The sequence below is a fragment of the Crotalus tigris genome, unplaced genomic scaffold (genome assembly GCF_016545835.1).
Source record: "Crotalus tigris isolate CLP2741 ecotype Arizona unplaced genomic scaffold, ASM1654583v1 scf7180000017735.2152567, whole genome shotgun sequence".
Classification (NCBI taxonomy): domain Eukaryota; kingdom Metazoa; phylum Chordata; class Lepidosauria; order Squamata; family Viperidae; genus Crotalus; species Crotalus tigris.
This window is the reverse complement of record NW_024096601.1, coordinates 1,582,480-1,604,227: the sequence shown is the minus strand read 5'-3', so window position 1 is coordinate 1,604,227 and position 21,748 is coordinate 1,582,480. Positions and strand designations below refer to the sequence as shown.

General features: G+C 39.4%; 1 protein-coding gene across 11 annotated transcripts in view; it reads left to right on the top strand.

The window, feature by feature from the left end:
* Nucleotides 1-21,748, top strand: part of MYO9A (myosin IXA) — a 100,241-nt gene that overhangs the window by 36,321 nt on the left and 42,172 nt on the right. For 7 of the 11 annotated variants that reach the window (XR_005556264.1, XM_039339566.1, XM_039339570.1 and 4 more), the window contains 10 exons: nt 978-1,075; nt 2,518-2,644; nt 4,266-4,355; nt 5,719-5,835; nt 8,557-8,691; nt 10,303-10,424; nt 11,880-12,021; nt 14,017-14,212; nt 17,004-17,024; nt 19,154-19,261. Coding sequence is in view for 10 of the 11 variants with exons in the window: in XM_039339566.1 (XP_039195500.1) it covers nt 978-1,075; nt 2,518-2,644; nt 4,266-4,355; nt 5,719-5,835; nt 8,557-8,691; nt 10,303-10,424; nt 11,880-12,021; nt 14,017-14,212; nt 17,004-17,024; nt 19,154-19,261 (1,156 nt within the window). In the remaining variant the exon portion in view is untranslated. The remainder of the gene's footprint in view (nt 1-977; nt 1,076-2,517; nt 2,645-4,265; nt 4,356-5,718; nt 5,836-8,556; nt 8,692-10,302; nt 10,425-11,879; nt 12,022-14,016; nt 14,213-17,003; nt 17,025-19,153; nt 19,262-21,748) is intronic. The other 4 variants (XM_039339567.1, XM_039339565.1, XM_039339568.1 and 1 more) reach the window with 3 other exon arrangements.

Genomic DNA, 21,748 nt, shown 5'->3' with positions numbered 1-21,748 from the left:
AGCCCAGACATGTCAAACACAAGGCCCAGGGACCGGATGCGGCCCGCGAAGCCATTCTGGAAACAGTGAGGGAACGGCCCCCGCTGCCTTGGCCCTGGCCCAGGCCGGCCAGGAGCCAATGTACAATGTGGCCATCTATGCTGAAACGCATTCAGTCTTAGCTCCACAAGGCCGCCTGGAAACAGCGAGGAACCAGCCCCTGCCGCGTCGGCCGCACCCCCTGGGTGCATACTGGGGAGGTGTCACCCTTTGTGAGGAATGAAGAAATGGACCATGCCTTGGTGCTTGTCCCGGTCCCATCCCCTTCTGCTAGAGACCCTCAGATCTGTCCCACTCCTGCCCAGGCCCCCACAGGCACCCTTGACGCGAACAATGTAGAGCTGGCCGTGCCCACCCAGTAGGCCACACCCACTCCATCCACACTCACCCAATAGGCCACACCCACCTTAGCCACACCCACCCGCCCTCCCCAAGGGTAACCGCAATGCTGATGCGGCCCTCAATGAAATTGAGTTTGACACCCCTGACTTAGCCTATGTACGAACTGTGTTTATTGTTCCATGTGGACAAACTGAACACAGTAATTCTTATCAAGTTGGAAGGCACCTAGGAAGAAGCCCGAGTTTTTCTTTTTCTTCTTTTAGATCTCCTCCTCCTTTCAGAAGTGGTCCTGTCCCAGCATGTGTTTTCCCTAAAGTTATCTTAGGAATCCTTTATTCAGCTGGCAATTCCTCCACTACTTATTTAGAACTAAATTTCTTTCTTATGTTACACGACAATTGCGAAGCCTGGTATGGAGAATGGACTTCAATACCCTTGGAGGATTATTCTAATCCCAAATCTGCTCACCATCCAGTCGTGTACAGATTATCCTATGTTGTGCAGATTGACGTTTATATTGCATTGTTCATATTTTTATAACTTTGGGATGCCTGCTTTTTCCCCCCAATAATTGTTCCTTGTATTGGACGCGCTAGGATTGCTTCTCTGTTGAAGGTGAAGACTTGAAGCACGATTTTGAACGCTTGCAGCTGGCTATGGAGATGGTGGGGTTTCTCCCAAAAACCCGCAGGCAGTAAGTTATTTCTCTTTAGAAGTTGATTGTGAGTTGATCTTTTAAGAATTACTGTGCCTGACATTGTGTCTGTTAGTAAAAAATATTAATCATTTTTACCCCATTAAATCATGGATGCCATTTTCTAATTATTCCCAAATTATGGAAAAGCAGGAAAATCTGCCTTGCATATGTATTTATCCAATATAATAATAATAATAATAATTGCTACGGCATGACAAAGTAGCAACAATGGTGCATTGGAAGATCTGCAAAAAATATCATTTGCCTGTAAGCAAAAACTGGTGGGATCATAAAATAGAGAAAGTCATAGAAAATGATAAAATTAAACTGCTCTGGAACTTCAGAATTCAAACAGACAAGCACCTGCAACATAACACCCCAGACTTAACAATTGTCGATAAGAAAGACAAAAAAAGTCTGGATAGTGGACGTGGCAGTGCCTGGAGACAGCAGAATAGAAGAGAAAGAACTGGAGAAGATAACAAAATACAAAGACCTACAAATAGAAATAGAAAGACTGTGGCAAAAGCAAGAAAGGGTAGTACCAATAGTCATAGGCTCCTTGGGTGCAATCCCAAAACAACTGGAGCACCACTTGAACACCATTGGCATTGACAAATTCGCTATTAGTCAATTGCAAAAGGCAGCCTTATTAGGAACTGCTTTCATCCTGCGACGATATCTGTAATACCATCAAACATCCACATCTGCCTATCCCAGGTCCTGGGTAAGGACTCGATAGGTAGACAAAATGCCAAATCCAGTCTGAACATCTGGCTGACTGTGCGATGATCCATAATAATAATAATAATAATAATAATAATAATGTTGGAAGGAACCTTTGAGGTCATTAGTCCAACTCCCTGCTCAGGCAGGAAACCCTGTACCATTTCAGACAAATCCAGTCTCTTCTTAAAAACTTCCAGTGTTGGAGCATTCACCATTTCTAGAGGCAGGTTGTTCCACTAGTTAATTGTTCTGACTGTCAGGAAGTTTCTCCTTAGTTCTAGCTTGCTTCTCTCCTTGATGAGTTTCCATCTGTTGCTTCTTGTCCTGCCTTCAGGCACTTTGGAGAATAGCTTGACTCCCTCTTCTTTGTGGCAGCCCCTGAGATATTGGAACGCTGCTATCCTGTCCCCCCTCGTCCTTCTCTTCATTAAACTAGACATACCCAGTTCCAGCAGCCGTTCCTTATATGTTTTAGCCTCCAGACTTCTAATCATCTTTGTTGCTCTTCTCTGTACTCTTTCTAGAGTCTCGGCATCTTTTTTTACATCATGGTGACCAAAACTGGATGCAGTATGTTTATATGTGATTTAAGGAAACATACATATTCCACCTTAAATATACCACAAACAGCCACTTCATGTAACAACATTTTTGGTGAACTTAGTTTAATTTAGTTTCTTTCATTTATTGTTTTTGTTTTGCACCCTTAGGATATTTTCCCTTCTGTCAGCAATACTACACTTGGGTAACATCCGTTACAAGAAGAAAACCTACCGAGATGATTCCATAGATATCTGTAATCCAGAAGTTTTGCCTATCGTCTCAGAGTTACTTGAGGTAAGATATCACATTTGGACATAAGCCTTCCACTTTCTCTTCTCCTCCGTATTCTTCCATTTCTACATAATACATGAAGATAAATGTGAAGTATATTAGTTTCTGGAATAAGATAAGTGAGGTTAAATGCTACTCCATAAAATAATATCTCCAATTTATCCACGTTTACTTAATAGGACTTTTCACTGAAATTATTGGAACAACTTTTAATAAGCAGAAATTTGCAAAACACATCTCATGTGATGGCTATCTATTTCAGTGTTATTTAAAGGGCTTGTTTAAAATCAGAAATCTTTCCCCGTCATCTGGCATCCCAGTTAATTGGTTGATCTAGAACTAACTTTATAGCATCTTCTTTGTCACTGAAGTCTTTTACTACAGATGGCTTATTAAGATATTCATGGCTTGAGCTAGCTAAAAAAAATGTATCTTTGCTGTAAAATATGCAATCATTTAAAGTACTGTGTGTTCATAGTTGCTTTTTTGAAAAAGAACTCAAGGTCGGAGGTTCACAAAATCTTCTAATCTGAGCCAGCTTGAAACTGGAACAAAACTGCAATAATGAGAGGCGGGCCAAGGATTCCTTGAGACTGCTATTTTGCATTTTATTTTACTAGCCAGAGAGTGTTGTAGGAAAGCAGTGTTTAATAAATGCTGTCTTTTTACAGATACAGTGTTAGAGGAATGCGAATTTGTGTCCAACTGGAATGAAATCCTTTCGCTGAATCATAACTCACAAGGGAGTTTCACCTCTCGAAATATACAGTCTGCTCAATTTTTTCTGCCACAGATTTAAGTGTATTTTTTTTTTAATATGTACCAGTAGTTCCATAGCAAGAGACAGCTGTTTTTTCTGTTTTGGGGGTGGCCCACCTATCTGAAAGCTTGTGCCTTTTGAAGAGGCAAAGTCGCTCCGGTGGGTCTGATAGGTGCCAGTGGATTCCATTAGCATTGCTGACAACTTGGCCCCAATGTTGTCTCTAGAACAGCTGTTGTCTTGTTTGTGGCACTACCGTTTTTTTCTGCTGTTCACAAGTTAGCTCTCTGCCTCCATCAGTTTCCTCCTGAGCAGATGAAATTGTTAGACATGGCTTTATGTAAGAGTGTGCAGAAAGCACACCACACTGTTTCTTCCTCTAGTCTCACTTAAGATGTGCCATTTCTAAATTCATGAAGGTCATTTTGTTGTTGTTGTTAATTGCGAAGTCGTGTCCGACCCATCGCGACCCCATGGACCCTTCCTGTCCTCTACCATCTTCTGGAGTCCATTTAAGCTCACGCCTGCTGCTTCAGTGACTCCATCCATCCACCTCATTCTCTGTCGTCCCCTTCTTCTATTGCCCTCCATCTTTCCCAGCATTAGGCTCTTCTCCAGTGAGTCCTTCCTTCTCGTTAGGTGGCCAAAGTATTTGAGTTTCATGAAGGTCATTAGCACCATTGATTAAAAAATAGGAGCTTTTAATACACAGGGTAGTATTCACGAGTAACTATAGAACATCATGTTGTGTAAAGGCCTCCTGATAGTGAAACTGTACGGGTAATCCTCAAAGTCCTTATTAAAAAATTACTTATTTTCAAAACTTGAAAGCTAGTATGATTATAAAATTACGACTTTTTCTAGGTGAAAGAAGAAATGTTGCTTGAAGCACTGATTACAAGGAAAACAGTGACTGTAGGAGAAAAACTTGTATTGCCATACAAACTGGCAGAGGTACGTATAGCATCATCTGAAACGTGGAAAATTTCATGAGATCATGTTTTTGTTTTGTTTTTTAGAAATGGCTCCATATTCTTGCAGGAAAAGATTGATAATCTGTCCAATAAATAGCCAAGCCCTCGACCTGATTAAACCTAAATATTTAAATCATGTGATTAAGCTGCATTATTTTATTTTGCAGTGTTCCAAGAATGGCCTTAAACTGAACAGGCCTTAAGTTCAATATGTTAATTTTCCTCTAGTATGTTGAAGAGTCATGTCAGTCATAGCATAAAGTCAACCTCTTTTAATAACATCTCGTCATCAGAAATAGAACAGTAATGTTAATTAAATCATCATGTGACATTCTGACACATAATTTGATACTGTAATACAAATGACATTTGATTATTGTGAGCTAAAAGATGTAGTAGAAATAGGCAAATAAGCCTTTGATTGAACCGGATGGAATTACAGTTGAACTAGATAGAAGCAAACAACGAAGTAGTGCTTTATTTCCCCTGCTTTAATTACTGCCTTCTGCTTGTGTCTTTTTTCATGTTTGTGAAACACATGTTCTGCTTGAAATTGCTGGAATTGTAGTTCAGCAACATCTGGTAGTCATGGATTTCTTGTTCTTGTTGTATGATGCTTATACTGAGTTTTTGTAAATGGCTCAGAGCTTATGGAAATTGAGTGGCATAGGCCTTTTTAGTAAATAAATAACACTGCCAGAGAACCTAATGATATGCAGATCTTTCAGAATTTTAACTCTTCGTTGAATAAGTCATGCATCCAGATCTACACCACTTAACAGCTCTTATCCTGAGATGTTCCAGACAAGTTTCCAGGAAGATATTTTTCTGATATTGATTGGTTGGTACAATAGGGAATAGTCCCCCTAAACTGCACTTGTGATGACCTAAGTCATTGCTTTAGAATTTATAAAATATCTCCTCTCTTTTGTGGGTCCTAGCTCAGGGATAAATGGTGTGCATCTCCTCCCAGCCTCAACCAAAATAATAATAATGATGATGATGATAATGATGTTGGAAGGGATCTTGGAGGTCATCTAGTCCAACCCTCTGCTCAGGCAGGAAACCCTACACGGCTGGCTCAGGAATTCTGGGAGTTGAAGTCCACAAGTCATAAAAGGGCCAAGGTTGCTTACCCCTGGCTTACAGCAATATACATGCATAGTCATAGAACTGTGAAGCTGAAGTGCAAAACTCAGCCTTGGCTCCCTTGAAAATTTTGGAGAAGTAAAATTATCTTTGTAAATGCGTATTGACAGTAATCCAGGAGGGCTGGAAATAGATGTTAAAACAATATAATTAGTATTTGGCTTTATTTCCAACAATTTCTTTTGATTTCCTAGGCTGTAACAGTACGGAATTCCATGGCCAAATCATTGTACAGCGCCCTGTTTGATTGGATCGTGTTTCGAATTAACCATGCACTTTTGAATACCAAGGACTTGGAAGAAAGCACCAAGGTATGTCTTTTTCAAGAAAGTCCTGTCTATAGTTGACTCAGCTGACTTAGGTTTCAGGCTGGTTAAGCACACTGTCACAGAGAAGCAGCATTTTTAGAGAAGGTCCATTTGAGCATTTCCCCTTAAAATATAAAACAGAAATAATCACACATAAGCTCACTTACTTTTTGGAGAGGTTTAGTAATAGTAGTAAAGTTGGAAGGGACCTTGGAGGTCATCTAGTCCAACCCCCTGCTCGGGCAGGAAACCCTACACCATTTCGGACAAATGGCTGTCCAGTCTCTTCTTAAAAACTTCCAGTGTTGGAGCATTTACTGCTTCTGGAGGCAGGCTGTTCCACTGATTAATTGTTCTCACTGTCAGGAAGTTTCTCCTTAGTTCTAGGTTGCTTCTCTCCTTGATTAGTTTCCACCCTTTGCTTCTTGTCCTGCCTTCAGGTGCTTTGGAAAATAGCTTAATTCCCTCTTCTTTATGGCAGCCCCTGAGATATTGGAATACTGCTATCATGTCCCCCCTTGTCCTTCTCTTCGTTAAACTAGACATACCCAATTCTCGCAACCGTTCCTTATATGTTTTAGCCTCCAGTCCCCTAATCATCTTTGTTGCTCTTCTCTGTACTCTTTCTAGTACAGATGACCTGTAAATGACCTGACAGCTGAAAGTTAAGGTTGAAAATAAACCAGAGATTAAATTGTGAGTGGTTTATTATTTGTAAGTTGTTTCATCTTAAAAAAAAGAAAAGCAGCTTACAATTTAAAAATTACTCACTTAACAGTTGAGTTGCCATCCACTCCGTGGCAAAATCTCACCGACATAGAGCTAATTGTTGATCCCCATAGAACAGAGGTGGGGAACGATGGCCCTTTTATGACTTGTGGACCTCAATTCCCAGAATTCATGGCTGGCTCAGGAACTCTGGGAGTTGAAGCCCACAAGTCATAAAGAGGCCATCATCCCCCTCCTTCCCCCCCCCCCCCCGTAGAGGATCCTTCTTATGCATTGTTTTCACGAATACACCATGCGATCGAAAACTGGATGACCTGTCCACTTGGGGCAACTGTCTGATAATACATTACATATTCTGGAAGGATTTCACACACTGCCTTTTGTATACACACAACTTTTATAGCATTAGGTGCAGTGATGGGACCTAATGGGAAGGGAAAAACTGCCTTCCATACGGAAGCCTGTTCTGATATAAAGCCACCAATCCAGCCCAGTTTTTTCCTGGGCTAAATAATGTAGATCACTTTGTGCCTCAGTGATTACTGTTTGCTGAGCATGGTTTGAATTATTGACATAGGATTAATTCCTCCATTTTCTCCGGTTTTATTTGAAAGATTGCAGTAATTATTCTCAGATGTCGTAAGACTGTAAGCTCACAATGTTCTTTCACCGTTCAGTGTTTAATGCGGAGTTTTTCTGCCTATACCAATTCAGCTGGGGTTATGCACTCAATGCTCCCCAAGCAGATAACTACGATGTTCGGCACTTAGCAGACGGCAAATAAATCCCAACTGCTCAAATTTAGGACAGATCATTGTTCAGACTTAATATAAAACTTGCTTATATAATGCCAATGAACCTCTATGCCACAGAAACCCGCTGCTTTGCAGAATGAATTCTATATAGTATGTGCTGGTTTAATTTTCTTGTTATAGAAGCTTTTATTGCATAGCAAAACATTCAGGTTTTTTCACTCCTCCCACCCAGTTGCTTTTCTCTTTTTTAAAAAGCTTTAATAAAATCTGTGGCACCAAATTAGCAGTATTTTTTTTTACCCTATTATATCTACATTTTTACATTAAAAGCTTACATGCAGATGATGAGAACTTTTACCTTTTTTTGGTGTTCAATTCATATACATTCTTTTGCGCCAGTATGTGCTTGTACCTTTATAAGGCAAAGAAGCTCACTTTTTAAAAAGCTCCTCTCTTTCTCCAGCCGAATGCACGGACATGTGCAAAAACGTTCTAAATTAATTTGTTGTTGTTTTAACCACTTAGTTGTGTCTGACTCTTGGCGACTTTATAGGCAAGTGCTCTCCGTGCTAATTAATTACTCAGAAAATAAATCTAAAGAATTTTATTTGGTTCCAAAAGACTAGACTAGAAATAGCAAAGACTAGACTAGAAATAGCAAAGAGCTCAGCCTTAAAACCTGGAAATGTGATTGTTTGGGAATTAAATAATAAATGTTAAAAGCTTTTGAACCTCATAGTAGTGTATGATTTTTGTGCTCAGTACAAGTCCTACAGTAGCTTGTCTTGGAAAATATCTATGGCATTTATCATTTTATTTAAATTTTACTCTGGGTGAAAATAGTTCCTGGGATTAGTAAGGCCTCCACCTATTAGCTATTAACCACCTATCTAGTGGAGTATGCTTCCTGGTAATTGCAGTTTCTCTGAGAAGTAGGCTAAAAGGCCTCATGCCAGAAATAATATGGGATGAGGGAGAGGTCTGGTAATTAGTGATATATTTTATTTAGGCCTGCACTTACTTTCAAGATCAGTTAAAGCACATAGTCTACAGTGCTGAGGTTCAAAGAACCACATAGGGCTACCGTACGATGGATGGAAAGCTTAGGTTGGAATCTTCGACCTTTTCCAAACAACGGAGGCACTGACAATGGTTGCAAATACCGTAACAACTTTTTTAATTACATGACCCCGGAAGTTCAAGTCTTAAATGCAGAATGTCTGTTTTCTTTGTCTTGCAGACTTTGTCCATTGGAGTACTTGATATTTTTGGTTTTGAAGATTATGAAAGTAATAGCTTTGAACAATTTTGCATTAATTTTGCAAATGAACGTTTACAGCACTATTTTAACCAGCATATCTTTAAACTGGAGCAAGTAAGCCTGGAAAAAAAAAACCTATTTTTATTTTTGTATGATTGTTTCCCATAATGTAACTTAACTATATTCCCCTTCCTTTTACTGTAACAACTTGGACCTCAAGATGATACAGTCCCTTGATCTCAACATTCCTACCGCTTTTTCCCTTTTCAATAGCTCTTCTTCTCAGTTAGGATTAAACCTAAGAGATCCTATATCTTTTGTTCCTTCAGCCCTTTGGAAAATGAAACAGTCAGCAAGACTACTGAGGGACTTGTGGGGCCTTGCATTCTTGGGCAAGTTAGTTTTCCAAAAGATGCCCGCATAATTAAACGTCTCCCATTATATGAGGGAATGTTGGGTTGACTCAGAGAAAGAGGAGGAAAATGCCAAGCCAATGCAGAAAGGATCTTTGAGTCCTGAGAAAAAAAAAGAAACAGTGAGAAAAAGATTTAAAACAAGCCTACCTTTATTGTGTTAGACATAAGCTTGAAGTAAGAGGGACTGTGATAGGCTTTCAGGATTATATTATAATAGCCCAACTGCATTAAAGTACATTCCAAGACTCCTATTTCCTGGCTATCTTGAAAGGCGAATACATTATTATTATATCTCTCCTCCCAAAATTCCTATAAGCGGTCCAAGAATGTATTTTCCACATCTGCTTGGCTTCAAAGTCAATAGCACATGCCACAGAAATATCATTGACTGCCCTTCAAATATAGGCTTGCTCAGTCTTAACAGCAGGTGGCCTGATTTTTCCCTGCATAGAATATGGACGGGCAGCTTGAAATCCAAAGACCACATGGCTACATCTGGAGCAGCCAAGAGTTTCTCACTCCTGCCACACGATGAGCTAGCCCAGTGATGGCGAACCTTTTAGAGACCGAGTGCCCAAATTGTAACCCAAAACCCATCGTCGGGTGCCGGGTGGGCCATTGGGTGGGTGTGGCCCATTGGTTGGGCGTGGCTGCCGTGGTAATGGCAGACTGGGTGGGACTAAAAAGTGCAATCAATCAATTCTAACTTTGCAATATTTTTTTTCCCGCCAGAGGTTGAAATTGACTGATTGATTGAACCTTTTTTTTTTTTTTTGCACACGGCAGTGGAGGTCTAAAGTGAAAAGGTTTTATAAAACCCAGCTGAAGGCTTAGGACTGACCCACAGAGAGGGCTCTGAGTGCCGCTTCTGGCACCCGTGCCATAGGTTCGCCACCACTGAGCTAGCCAATGAGAGATGGATTAATGCAGGGGTGTCCAACCTCACCAACGTTAAGTTCGTAGACTTCCAACTCCCAGAATTCCCTAGCCAACAATTGAAATTCACCGGTCTTAAAGTTGCCATGCCCCCTGTCCATGTTCATGTGTTTCTGTGGCCATTAGCGACCAGAACTAAATTACATTTTAGTCAACTAAGAGCAGCAATTAGCCTATAATCTGCAGTTATATAGAAATATGGGAGAGGCAGGGAAAGAGTACATGTGAAGGTACATGAATATATATGGGGGGCGGGGAGGGGCTTCCAATACCAGATTCAAATTTATGTGACCTGGAGGTCAAAATGTCTATGACTAGTTTGTTTTACAGTTGCTTGGATTGTAGACTTAATTTATTTTTCTCCAAACACCAGGAGGAATACAGACTGGAAGGCATCAGCTGGCACAACATAGACTACATCGACAACTCTGGCTGTATAAACCTCATCAGTAAAAAGCCCACAGGGTTGCTCCATCTACTGGATGAAGAAAGCAAGTGAGTCTTCTCCCTCCCAACTTTGTAGTTATCAGAGGCTAGATGTTGGAAGTGAGTCACAGCATAAAAGGAGAAAATAAAATAAGAAACGTTTGCATGTTTGAAAGCTATCTGTATGGTAAGATAGGCAGATTCATTTGATCAGACTACTTGTATGGGGTCAGAGCAGGACCATTCGTTTATCTGTATAGGACTGGGGTAGGCAACCTTGGCTCTTTTATGACTTGTGGACTTCAACTCCCAGAATTCCTGAGGCAGCTGTGCTGAGGGGAAAGGGAGAGGTTTCCAAGCTGAGCCATGCTGGCTTAGGAATTCTGGGAGTTGAAGTCCACGAGTCATAAAAGAGCCAAGGTTGCCTACCCCTGGTATAGGACAATTCAGAGCCGGGACAAACATTTCAAACATAATTCTAGAAGCAGAGCAGTACCCAGAGTTAAAACAGTTTCAACTCTGGGTACTGGTGTGCTTCTAGAATTATAACTTATTGAGCTGGATTTTTTCCAACTATATATAATTGCCAAGGTGAAATAGAAATGGCATTTTCTACACTGATTCAAAGTACAGAGCATCCAAGGATAGCCTGGCTATGTTTGTGCTGGAAATTTTTTAAAAAATCCCATAAAATAACATAAATTGAGTAATTAAATAAGTAGCGATTCACTGCCCTTCCATGAAACTTAAACATTATTGGCCTGTTGGATTTGACTCTTTTTCCTTGATTAGAATCAAAGAAGAAACTAACAGTGGCAATTTTTCCCCATATGTCACATTTGTAATGAGGCCTGAATAACACAGCCTAGCTAGGGTGGTACATTTATGAAGTTATGTGTATGGACTAGTGTTTCTCAACCTTGGCTACTCTAAGATGCTGACTGGGGAATTCTGGGAAATGAAGTCCACATTTTTTAAAATGGCCAAGATTGAGAAACACTGGTGTAGACTAGTGGGGAATGAGCCCCCCAAGGGAAAATACTGAGTTAAAAATCAATGTTGCAATTGTAAAAAAAAAATAAAATAGCTTGAATAAACGAATTATTTTTTTTATTTGCTAACAGAGGCCTCAGGGATTTTTTTCTTTATAATAAAATTGTGTCCAGTTTACACAAATGTCTATAAAGTTGGTCCAAGATATTAGAAGACCACTGTGCAGTGGCTGAAATGATGCTATCTTGGAACCATTTTCCTGTTTTTTCATCGAAAAATTATATTCTCTCATTAAATTTGGGAACAAAATTAGTTTAATTCATGAAGATATCTTACTCTCTATAAAAAGTATTATTTAGTGTAGTGTTGTAAATCATATTTTTCCAAAATACTAATTAATTTAGGACCTGAATAGAGTAATTGAAATTTGAACTTTCAGAAGTTTTTTTTTATAATAGTTCCTATTTTTATAATAGTTATGATTTGGATTATGTATCAGTGAAAAACATTAATGTTCCTCTTTTATTTCAGTTTCCCACAAGCAACCAATCAGACGTTACTAGACAAGTTTAAGCGTCAGCATGAAGGAAATCTCTACATAGAATTTCCTGCTGTAATGGAACCTGCCTTTATCATAAAACACTATGCCGGGAAAGTTAAATATGGCGTGAAGGTCTGTAACTTCATCTCTACTAACAATTTATTTTAAAATATATATTAATCCCTTTGGTTAACACCTAAAAATCACAATAATGCCTAGAGATGTCCATACTGATCCAAAAAGTGCTAGTTTAGCACTTGGATGATAGAAACATTGTTTTAATTATTACAAGTTTTCAATTTGTATTTGTTCTGTCTTTCTATACCACCTGGCCTTATGAAACATATAAAATACATTTTATTCAATATCACTTGTTGTCTTTCTTCTGCTTCAATGTTTCTCAACCTTGGTCAGTTTAAGAAATGAGAACTTCAACTCTCAGAATTCCCCAGCCTGGTTGGAGAATTCAACTTCCAGAATTTGAAGTACACGCATCTTAAAGTGACCAAGGCTGAGAAACCTTGCCCTGATTTATTTCCTATTTAACATTATATTTGATTGCTTGTCCTTGTTTTTGGTTTGAAGGAGACTGCTCCATATTAGAATGGGAAGGTACGGCTAGAAAATCTAGGGCAGTAGTGACGAACCTATGGCACGGGTGCCAGAGGCGGCACTCAGAGCCCTCTCTGTGGGCACGCGCACCGTCGCCCCACTCCTAGGCCTTCAGCTGGGTTTTATAAAACTTTTTCACTTTAGGCCTCCGCCATGTATATAAAAAAAAAAAGGTTCAATGAGTCAATTTCAACTTCTCGCGGGAAAAAAAAAGATCTTGCAAAGTTGGAATTGATTGATTGAACTTTTTAGTCCCACCCAGTCTGCCGTTACCACTGCAGCCACGCCCAGCCAATGGGCCACACCCACATGGCACCCGACGATGCATAAGTGGGTTTGGGGTTGTAGTTTGGGCACTCGGTCTCTAAAAGGTTTGCCATCACTGATCTAGGGTCTTAGTTGAGCCTATCTGCAATAGCAAGAGCTTTCCAATCTGGACATGTCAGAATCTGAACCTTTTTCCTGCATAGTTTGGATTTGACCACTGAGCTAATTATCCTCAATAAACAATTATAAGAGTTGGTTGAAGACACGGGAGCTTGATAGGGACATACTGAGAGAACACTCCTGATCTTGAATGAGTTTAGATCTTGAGAGTCACCGCTTAAGAAAAGTGATGATCTCCTTCATTTTTGTTATTTATTTATTAAATTTAAATGCTGCCTCTTTTGCCGTTTGAGGCCACTCTTCATCGGGTATGTTCAAGCAGAGGTTGAAGAGGTATCTGTTGGGAAACTTTAAAGTAGATTTCAGAACAAAGCAGAAGATTTAATTCAGTGACCTGAATTACCTCTTACAGTTCTAAGATTGTTTAAAAAAAATCAGGCAAGATCAGAAGAGCTTAGTATTTGAACAATTCCAGTGGGAGACTTGTGGGACAGTCCAAGATAGTACGATAGACTAAGACAGAGGTAGGCAACCTTGGCTCTTTTATGACTCGTGGATTTCAACTCCCAGAATTCCTGAGCCAGCATGGCTCAGCTTGGAAACCTCTCCCTTCCTCCTCAGCATGGCTGGCTCAGGAATTCTGGGAGTTGAAGTCCACGAGTCATAAAAGAGCCAAGGTTGCCTATCTCTGGCCTAGGCCTAGGCCGCTTTATGACTCGTGGATTTCAACTCCCAGAATTCCTGAGCCAGCATGGCTCAGCTTGGAAACCTCTCCCTTCCTCCTCAGCATGGCTGGCTCAGGAATTCTGGGAGTTGAAGTCCACGAGTCATAAAAGAGCCAAGGTTGCCTATCTCTGGCCTAGGCCTAGGCCGCTTTATGACTCGTGGATTTCAACTCCCAGAATTCCTGAGCCAGCATGGCTTAGCTTGGAAACCTCTCCCTTTCCCCTCAGCATGGCTGGCTCAGGAATTCTGGGAGTTGAAGTCCACGAGTCATAAAAGAGCCAAGGTTGCCTACCCCTGGACTAAGAAGTAAAAAAAAAAAAAGTTCTGAAAATACTATTTAAAATAGTTAAGGAAAATAATAAGACCGTGCTAAGCTCTGCTTCTCTTCTTCTTTCTCGTCAGGACTTCCGGGAAAAAAATACAGATCATATGCGACCTGACATTGTTGCTCTCCTACGGAGCAGCAAAAGTGCCTTTATCTGTGGAATGATAGGGATCGATCCCGTTTCTGTGTTTCGCTGGGCTGTCCTCAGAGCGTTCTTCAGAGCTGTGGTTGCCTTTAGAGCTGCTGGTCAGAAGTACATTGAGAAAAAAACGGGTACGTATCAAGCGAGATGGGGAGCGTATCAATTTAACAAACGAATATTGCATTCTGGTCTCCAAAGTGGCCGTCTTTCTTGGATTCTTTCTAGATGCTATATTTTTTTGAGCAATTTCTATCTTCCAGTCTGCTACTTTAAGAAATAGTCAAAACAATCTTTAAAACATACATTAAAAAGATTCCAAAGATTTTGGCATAAGAAAAAGGAAAAACATGTTATAAAGTATAAAAATATAAGATCATAAATATTCAGGGTGATTTTTGAGTGTCGTTGTTGAGAAGTACAATGTGCAGAGGATGTTTCAAGCTGTAGAATAGTGATGTTAGATTTAATTCATTAGGATGTTATTTGGTTTAAATTTATTGTTTATTACTGTTAGAACAGCCAATTGTTTGTTTAATTTGTTTGTACCAACTGTTTGTTTATTGTTTCCTAGAAAGTTTGCTGGCTATTGTGAACTTGAGTATAGCTATATCCTTTCTCAGGTTTTCTAGAAAACTCCACTTGTACTCTATAAAAAGTCAATTTGTAGCCCCATATAGACAAATATTTTTATTAGATGAATGGGGGAGAAAATTCAGAAACTAATTTTTGTCAATGATTTAAGACGGTTAAGATTTAAACTGTACTTTCTCCTATGTAAGCAAATTGGTAAGCAGTGTTTTTTTTTTCTTTTCAAAGTTGAAATCTAGTTTGAAACAAATGTAGTTGTTTTAAAAATTGGCACTTGGAGAGGATCACACAGGATGCACAGAAATTCCATTGCATTGTATGGTTAGAATATGTAAACATTTACACAAAAGAGAATGTTTCAAATAAATCTCTGGCATTTCCATAAACTTCATAGAATACAAATTTCGCGAGTATGCTTATAAATTGTATGTAATAAAGTCTAGCAGCTGTTAATTTGGAAACAGAGTAAATACGTTCTTGCATGAACATCTGGTGTTCTTTTTAATAAGTTTCACTTCTTACAAGCATGTGTTGTTTGGCAGTCATGTTTAAGAAACCATTGTTACAGAAAATCTTTGTAGCAGAGGGGTCTATGGGCTCAAAAATCAAGAATAAGGGCTTTGCACTACTTTCACATCAGCATAAATATTCATGTGCACTTTCTCTAAATATGTACACAAAGTAGTTGTTTTGTTGTGAGCATTTGCTGGGAAACTGTAACTGACCCAAATTTCTTGGTGTAGGTCCAACTAGTAACATGGCATTCATGTTTTGTAGCTGTGTTCTCTTAACAAGAATTTTGGTAAGAGAAATGTCATATGAGAAACAAACCTGATTCTCATTAGTAGAAGGTACTAATGGTTCCCTAGCCAATTATTTCCAATTTCTTATTTCTGACATGTGTTCAGAAGATGTTGCCTTCAACTATTGCGAGTGGACACAGATTATTTCAGCATAAGTTACAAAGTTTTGCTTTGAAGCCATACAAAACCAGTCAGTCCATCTGCAGCTCTAGCAAGGCAAATTCCTTGCTAAATATTGTATGCCACAAAGTTATTTACTTCCTCCATTTCTTTTTTTTTCTTATTGTCACATGCACCAAACTAAGGGATGTAAAGTAGAAAAAAAAAGGATATAAGTTTTATGGTAGACTTTTCCCCTTTCTTATGTTTTTATTTTCCTTTTTGGCACTGGTCACTGGTCACAATAAAGTTTGTTCTGATTTTATCAAATAATGCAATATAGGGAAAGAGTTCCAATGAATAGATACTATGTTTCATAAGGAAAAAAAACACTAGATGTGCTCTTTAAAATGTGAATTGTTACTTACTAATTATTAGCTTGATCACAGAGGAACTTAGCAGTTATGCTCCTCTCCTGTGGTTTTCTTATGCTAAGAACTTCTTTTTTTTTCATCTTTATATATAAAATTTAATACCATAATATATATTGATGAAAGTGGCTTTAGGAAAGAAAAACAGTTTTAGAAAGGAGGTAGTTCTAAATACAGAAGAGGCAAAGAATTCTTAATTTTTTTTTAATGCTTTCCTTGCCTGCCACTTTTTCTTTGAAAATTCCCTTCCTTCTAGAATTCGTATGTTTGGGATGGGATTTGTAAGTGGATATTCTATAAACCTGTACCGAAATGTAAAGGAATTCTTAATGATGTGCATGCATCTTCTCCGTTAAAAAGAGCCCGTCTGCAGGTTTTCCCCCCTGGAACCAGCAGCTCTTAAAATAGATGGGGGGGTTTATATAGCGTACGTAGGAAAAACCTCTCTCCACGGAACCAGTCCCTGCTGCTCAAAAGACCGGGGGGGGGGGAGCTTCTGATCTGAGGGGTCTAAGCACAGTTGAGATAACTTGATTTTAGTTCTTGCACCTGACCTTCCGATACGAACGTTCTGTATGCTGTTTTTACTGTACATTTCTCCTCTTCCTCCTTCTTCACAAAAGGTGTATATCTGGTTTTAGATTGTGTCAATTGATATACGTTACCTCCAGGTTAAAAGATTGCCTCAAGGCTTTTTTAAATTTCCCTCTAAAATCTACGTAAGGTAATTTAGACCAAATACGGGAAGTATCTCATGCCCATGTCTGGTTTTCATGTTATTGTTGTTGCTGTTCAGTGTGCACTTGTGAAAACAGATTTGGGTTGAAATATTAATATTAATTTGCAATGTTGCTTCTGAAGTACTTGTGTTCTTATAGCATCCTTTTTCGTATTTGTGCATTTGTGGTAAAATCTGAGAATATAGAATCAGTCATGTGTTATTGTCAGCAATGTGCTTAATCCACTGAGTTTGTAAATAATATCGTATATTATATTGGCAGGTTGTGCCTTGATAGCTGAAGGTAATTTTTTTCCACATTATTTTCTATTCAGAAAAGCAATCCATGAAAATCTAATGATTTCTCAAATAAGAAAGTCAAATTCCAAAATGAATATCAGATGATTAATTCCATAATCACCAACTTTCAAGATTTATAATGATTACAATATATTTTAAAATCACAGGTTTGGACATGATTAGCACCTCTGGGATGTCTCTGGTCTGGAATCATCTTCTTTTTAAATCTTTTTGTCTTCAGCGTTTTGTCAGCATCATGCAACTATTGTCTTTGGCATTTGGTTTGTCTTTCTCTTCTGGGCTGTTTTTGTGCTGCTCCAGTGTTTCTGCCAGTTCAGATCTAAAGACACAACAGCTGGATCTACAGGACACCCATGCTACACCACAAATGGCTGTTTCTGCCTTTATTGGGTTATGTATTCTACCCATTGTAGCAGGGGTCCTCAACCTTGGCAACTTTTAAGACTTGTGGACTTCAACTCCCAGAATTTCTCAGCCAGCAATGCTGGAGTTGAAGTCCACAAGTCTTAAAGTTGCCAAGGTTGAGGACCCCTGCATTATAGTTTGTAACTTAAAGTGATGTGTGAATCCGACTAGTGATTTAACCAAGAAAAAGAAAACTGCTGGAACTGGTATCATCAGTTGCCATTTCCAAATGATATGAATTAAAGAGGGCTATCTTGAAATACGTGATCAAGTATGCAGGATGAATTTACAATAATCGTGTCAGAGATGGCCAATTTGGTGGAGCGGTTAAAAGTACCAGACTACAAACCAGGGATCTCTTAAGTACTAGTCCTGTTTTAGGCACAAAAGCAGCTGGATCTCTCTCTCTCTCTCTCTCTCTCTCTCTCTCTCTCTCTCTCTCTCTCTCTCTCTCTCTCTCTCTCTCTCTCTCTCTCTCTCTCTCCTACTCCCTCTCCCTCGGTCCCTCCCTCCTTCCCTCCCTCTCTCTCTCTCAGCCCCTAGAACAGGGGTAGGCAACCTCGGCTCTCACTCAGGAATTCTGGGAGTTGAAGTCCATGAGTCATAAAAGAGCCAAGGTTGCCTACCCGTGCCCTAGAAGAAGATAGCAATGGCAAACCAATTTCAAAAACGTTGCCAAGAAAACTATGGGATTGTCAAGGCAGACTCAAGGCAATCTAAATTAGCTTTGTAGACTTCAAGATAGTCAACATAAATGCCTTCAAAGCTCATAACATGCACAGTACCAGCACTTTTGGAATCCTTTCTGCTTCACGTGAGAATTCTATACTTCAAATTGAAAAGCCAGTCTTATTTGAGCTGTACTGAAGGAATTTCAGTTTGTTTCCCTGGCTACCATTTGATCTACCGCTTCCAGCCTGCATAGGTTTTCCTTTTGAGTCCTACCTGAAGGATTTCTTGCAGATAAGGCACGCAGTTAAAATTGGTCTAACGTTTTATATCTCAGCTGCAAAATTTGACATTTCCAGCTTAGAATTATAAGCTCACTGAATATGATTCTTGCAAGTCAAGCATGAGCAGACAATCTGTAATTGGAACTGGTGGGTTTGTGGCTAAAAGTTCCATGTGTTAAAGAGCACTGCGGAAATGTATAATTGGTTTTGATCGCCCCAAAATTGATGCATTTATACCTGATGCTGAACTCCTTTTAAGCATCAGGAATTATGATATACAGATATTTGATTAAAACTTTTAACAAAATACACGTTACAATGTGCAGCTCTCTTTCCATGTCATTTATAGCTTATGAAAACTGCCTAGGCCAGGTTAAACCACTCCAGCTACAGTGTTACCTTTTCTGTTTTTAAATTATCCTTGAAAGACTCTAGAGCAGGGGTATCCAACCTTGACAACGTTAAGACTTGTGGACTTCAACTCCCAGAATTTTGGGAGTTGAAGTCCACAGGTCTTCCCATTGCCAAGGTTGGACACTCCTTCTCTAGGGTTCATTTTACATTTCTTCGATAAATAACACGCTTTGTCCATTCACCAGAACTGCTGGAAGCAGTAAAAGGGCAGAATGGAGCCATGAGTTTTGAAACAGTCTGTGTCAGTCAGCCATTGTCCGCGCTTGTTCTTGACTCTTCTTTGGTTTCTGCTTATGTAATCTTTCTCTTTTTTTCCATGTTTTTGTTTTGCTTCCCGAAGGGCATGATGATGCGGTTTTGAAAAATGTGGATAGTTTTAGCTTTCTTCATCACCCTGTTCATCAGAGGAGCTTAGAGATTCTACAGAGATGCAAGGAGGAGAAGTACAGTAAGGCGCCATATACCACCATCTCTCTGACATGACACTCACACACAGCAGGAAATGGAAACCAGGAGCAGACTGTGTTAGTGAGGATGGGCCGTGCTTAGAATGACCTAACACAGCAGACCTTAAATGGTGTGAAATGATAAACCAAGGAGAACTTGGAAGGTAGTTTTAGATTCAAGGATTTTCTAGGCAAGGTGAGCAGTAGAAAGTAGCTGTTGATGCCCTGAACCATACCTTAATTGCAAACCCATCTGCAGTATTTGAACCATTTGGTCAAAATAATTATTGATTATTTCCCATAGTTTCCGGAGATTGGCTCAAAATTCTTCTATCGCTGCGGCCTTTAGAGTAAAAGAAGGAGATGCTAAAGGAAGAATTTGCTGAAAGGCATTAAATCTGTATATATATATAGAGAGAGAGAGCCAGAATCTTTTAGCAGAATCTGACCATATTTTCATCCCCCTTTCTCCTCCTTTTATACAATAACATTTACCTAGGATTGAACAGCTTTAGTACAGCTTACATGAAACCGGTAAGCTGTCACGAGAACTCCTTTCATTCTAGAGAATGGCAAAGATGCCCTTGGTCTCCATTTCCTTCTCCTCACTTCTGTATGTTACATAATGAACTAGTCCTGCATGAAAACCAGGCCCCCCTTGCCTTTGTTACTAATGATGGCTGGATTCCTGTTGTGGGAGGAGAAGGGGTCCAGCAGCATGAAACATAACCCCCTCTGCCATAAAAGAGTAGCGCATGGTGTTTCAGTGTATCAGCTACATTGGGAGCCTACCGGAGTGCACCATGGCGCTAACTTGCTCATTAAGCAGCTTTGCTTACGCCATCGCAAGATGACTTCATTTGAATGACTGTCTGCCTCATCGCTGCTCTTCAGAAAGGGGCGGCTAGATTTGATATCCAAGGTGTATAGGAACAAATGCAGATTTTTATTTTTATTTTTTGGGGTCAATTGTTCCAGAAAGCCTATTATTGCTTTCCTTTCCTTCTTTGAGTATAAAGGTTGGTAGCAAATGACATATCGCTGTTTATATTAATATAGAAAATGCCTGTCTCTCATGTATATCTTGAATATATCCTGGAGTGCCATCTCCCGCAAAGATGGGTGCTCTGTGTGAAGAGGATGTACTGTAGATGGTAAGTCTTGATGTAGGAGGATTTCTTTGCTTTTGAAATGGAACAGGAGAGTAATTTTAGGGGTTTTATATAACCTTTTCTGACTGTATTTCTAATTCGAAAATGCATCTGAATAAAACTACATAAGAATTGGTCTGCTAGTCCCTATAAAAAGTCCATCTAATCCAGGGGTCCTCAACCTTGGCAACTTTAAGACTTGTGGACCTCAACTCCCAGAATTCCTCAGCCAGCTGTGTAATTCTGGGAGTTGAAGTCCACAAGTCTTAAAGTTGCCAATGTTGAGGACCCCTGATCTAATCTAACATGGAGAGCTTGAAGCCAACAATCGGGTTATGGTGGTTTTTTTTTGTATTTAATATTAAATAAAATAAAATGTAAAGAGACTCAATTATCATTATGGTAAATAGCTATTGATCAAACTATTCATGAAAGTAAACCAAGCATCAGAGTTGGTAGCTATTGCCTTATGGTACAATAACAAAATCTAGCAAGTTGTACAGTATTTAATCCGAAAATGTACTTGTTTATCGTCCAGGTCTACTCCTAATTAAGCATTGAATTCTAGGGCTCAATATGGAAACTTTATCACTTTTTATGCGGTTCAAAATCTTGAAAAGAAAATTAGGTTGTCACCCTATTTATCAGGTTTTTGAGCCAGAAATTCCTAGTTACCTGAGCTCAGTGGTGACGAACCTATGGCACGGGTGCCAGAGGCGGCACTCGGAGCCCTCTCAGTTTTTGGGCACTTGGTTTCTAAAAGGTTCACCATCACTGCCTTAGCTCTTAGTCTTCTCCAGCCTGATGTCCTTCCACCCTATTCCCCATCATTTTGACAATGGCCCATGCAGTAAAGGTTTTAGTTCTGCAGGCCTGGAGGGAAGAGAGTTGCTGGGAGGGTACCAATTTGGAGACTTCTTCCATTGTTTTTTACTCATCCTGATTCTACAGCATCCTTTTTTGAGGTCAAGCAACCAACATTCTATACTTATTGTATAACAACATTAAAATATTGTCTGGCTGACTCTGTTTTTGTACTTACACTGAGGTTCAGTGGTTTTGATACAAGACTCAAGTTTTCTAAAGCTTACTGTAACCATTGCATTTTTCTGTTAAGTAAAATTACCTGCTTTCTGCCAAGCTATGAAGTTTGCAGTTTACCTCCTAGATTGCAGAAAATTGGCTTTCCATGTGGGTAAATGCATAACGAAATAAATTATGATTGGCATAATCTGAGAAGTTGCTACTCTTCGTTCCTCTGAATATACCTATGACTTGCTTAGGTTTTTACTACTTTGGAATCATCAAATGTCTTCTGCAGACTTAGCTGTATCGTTA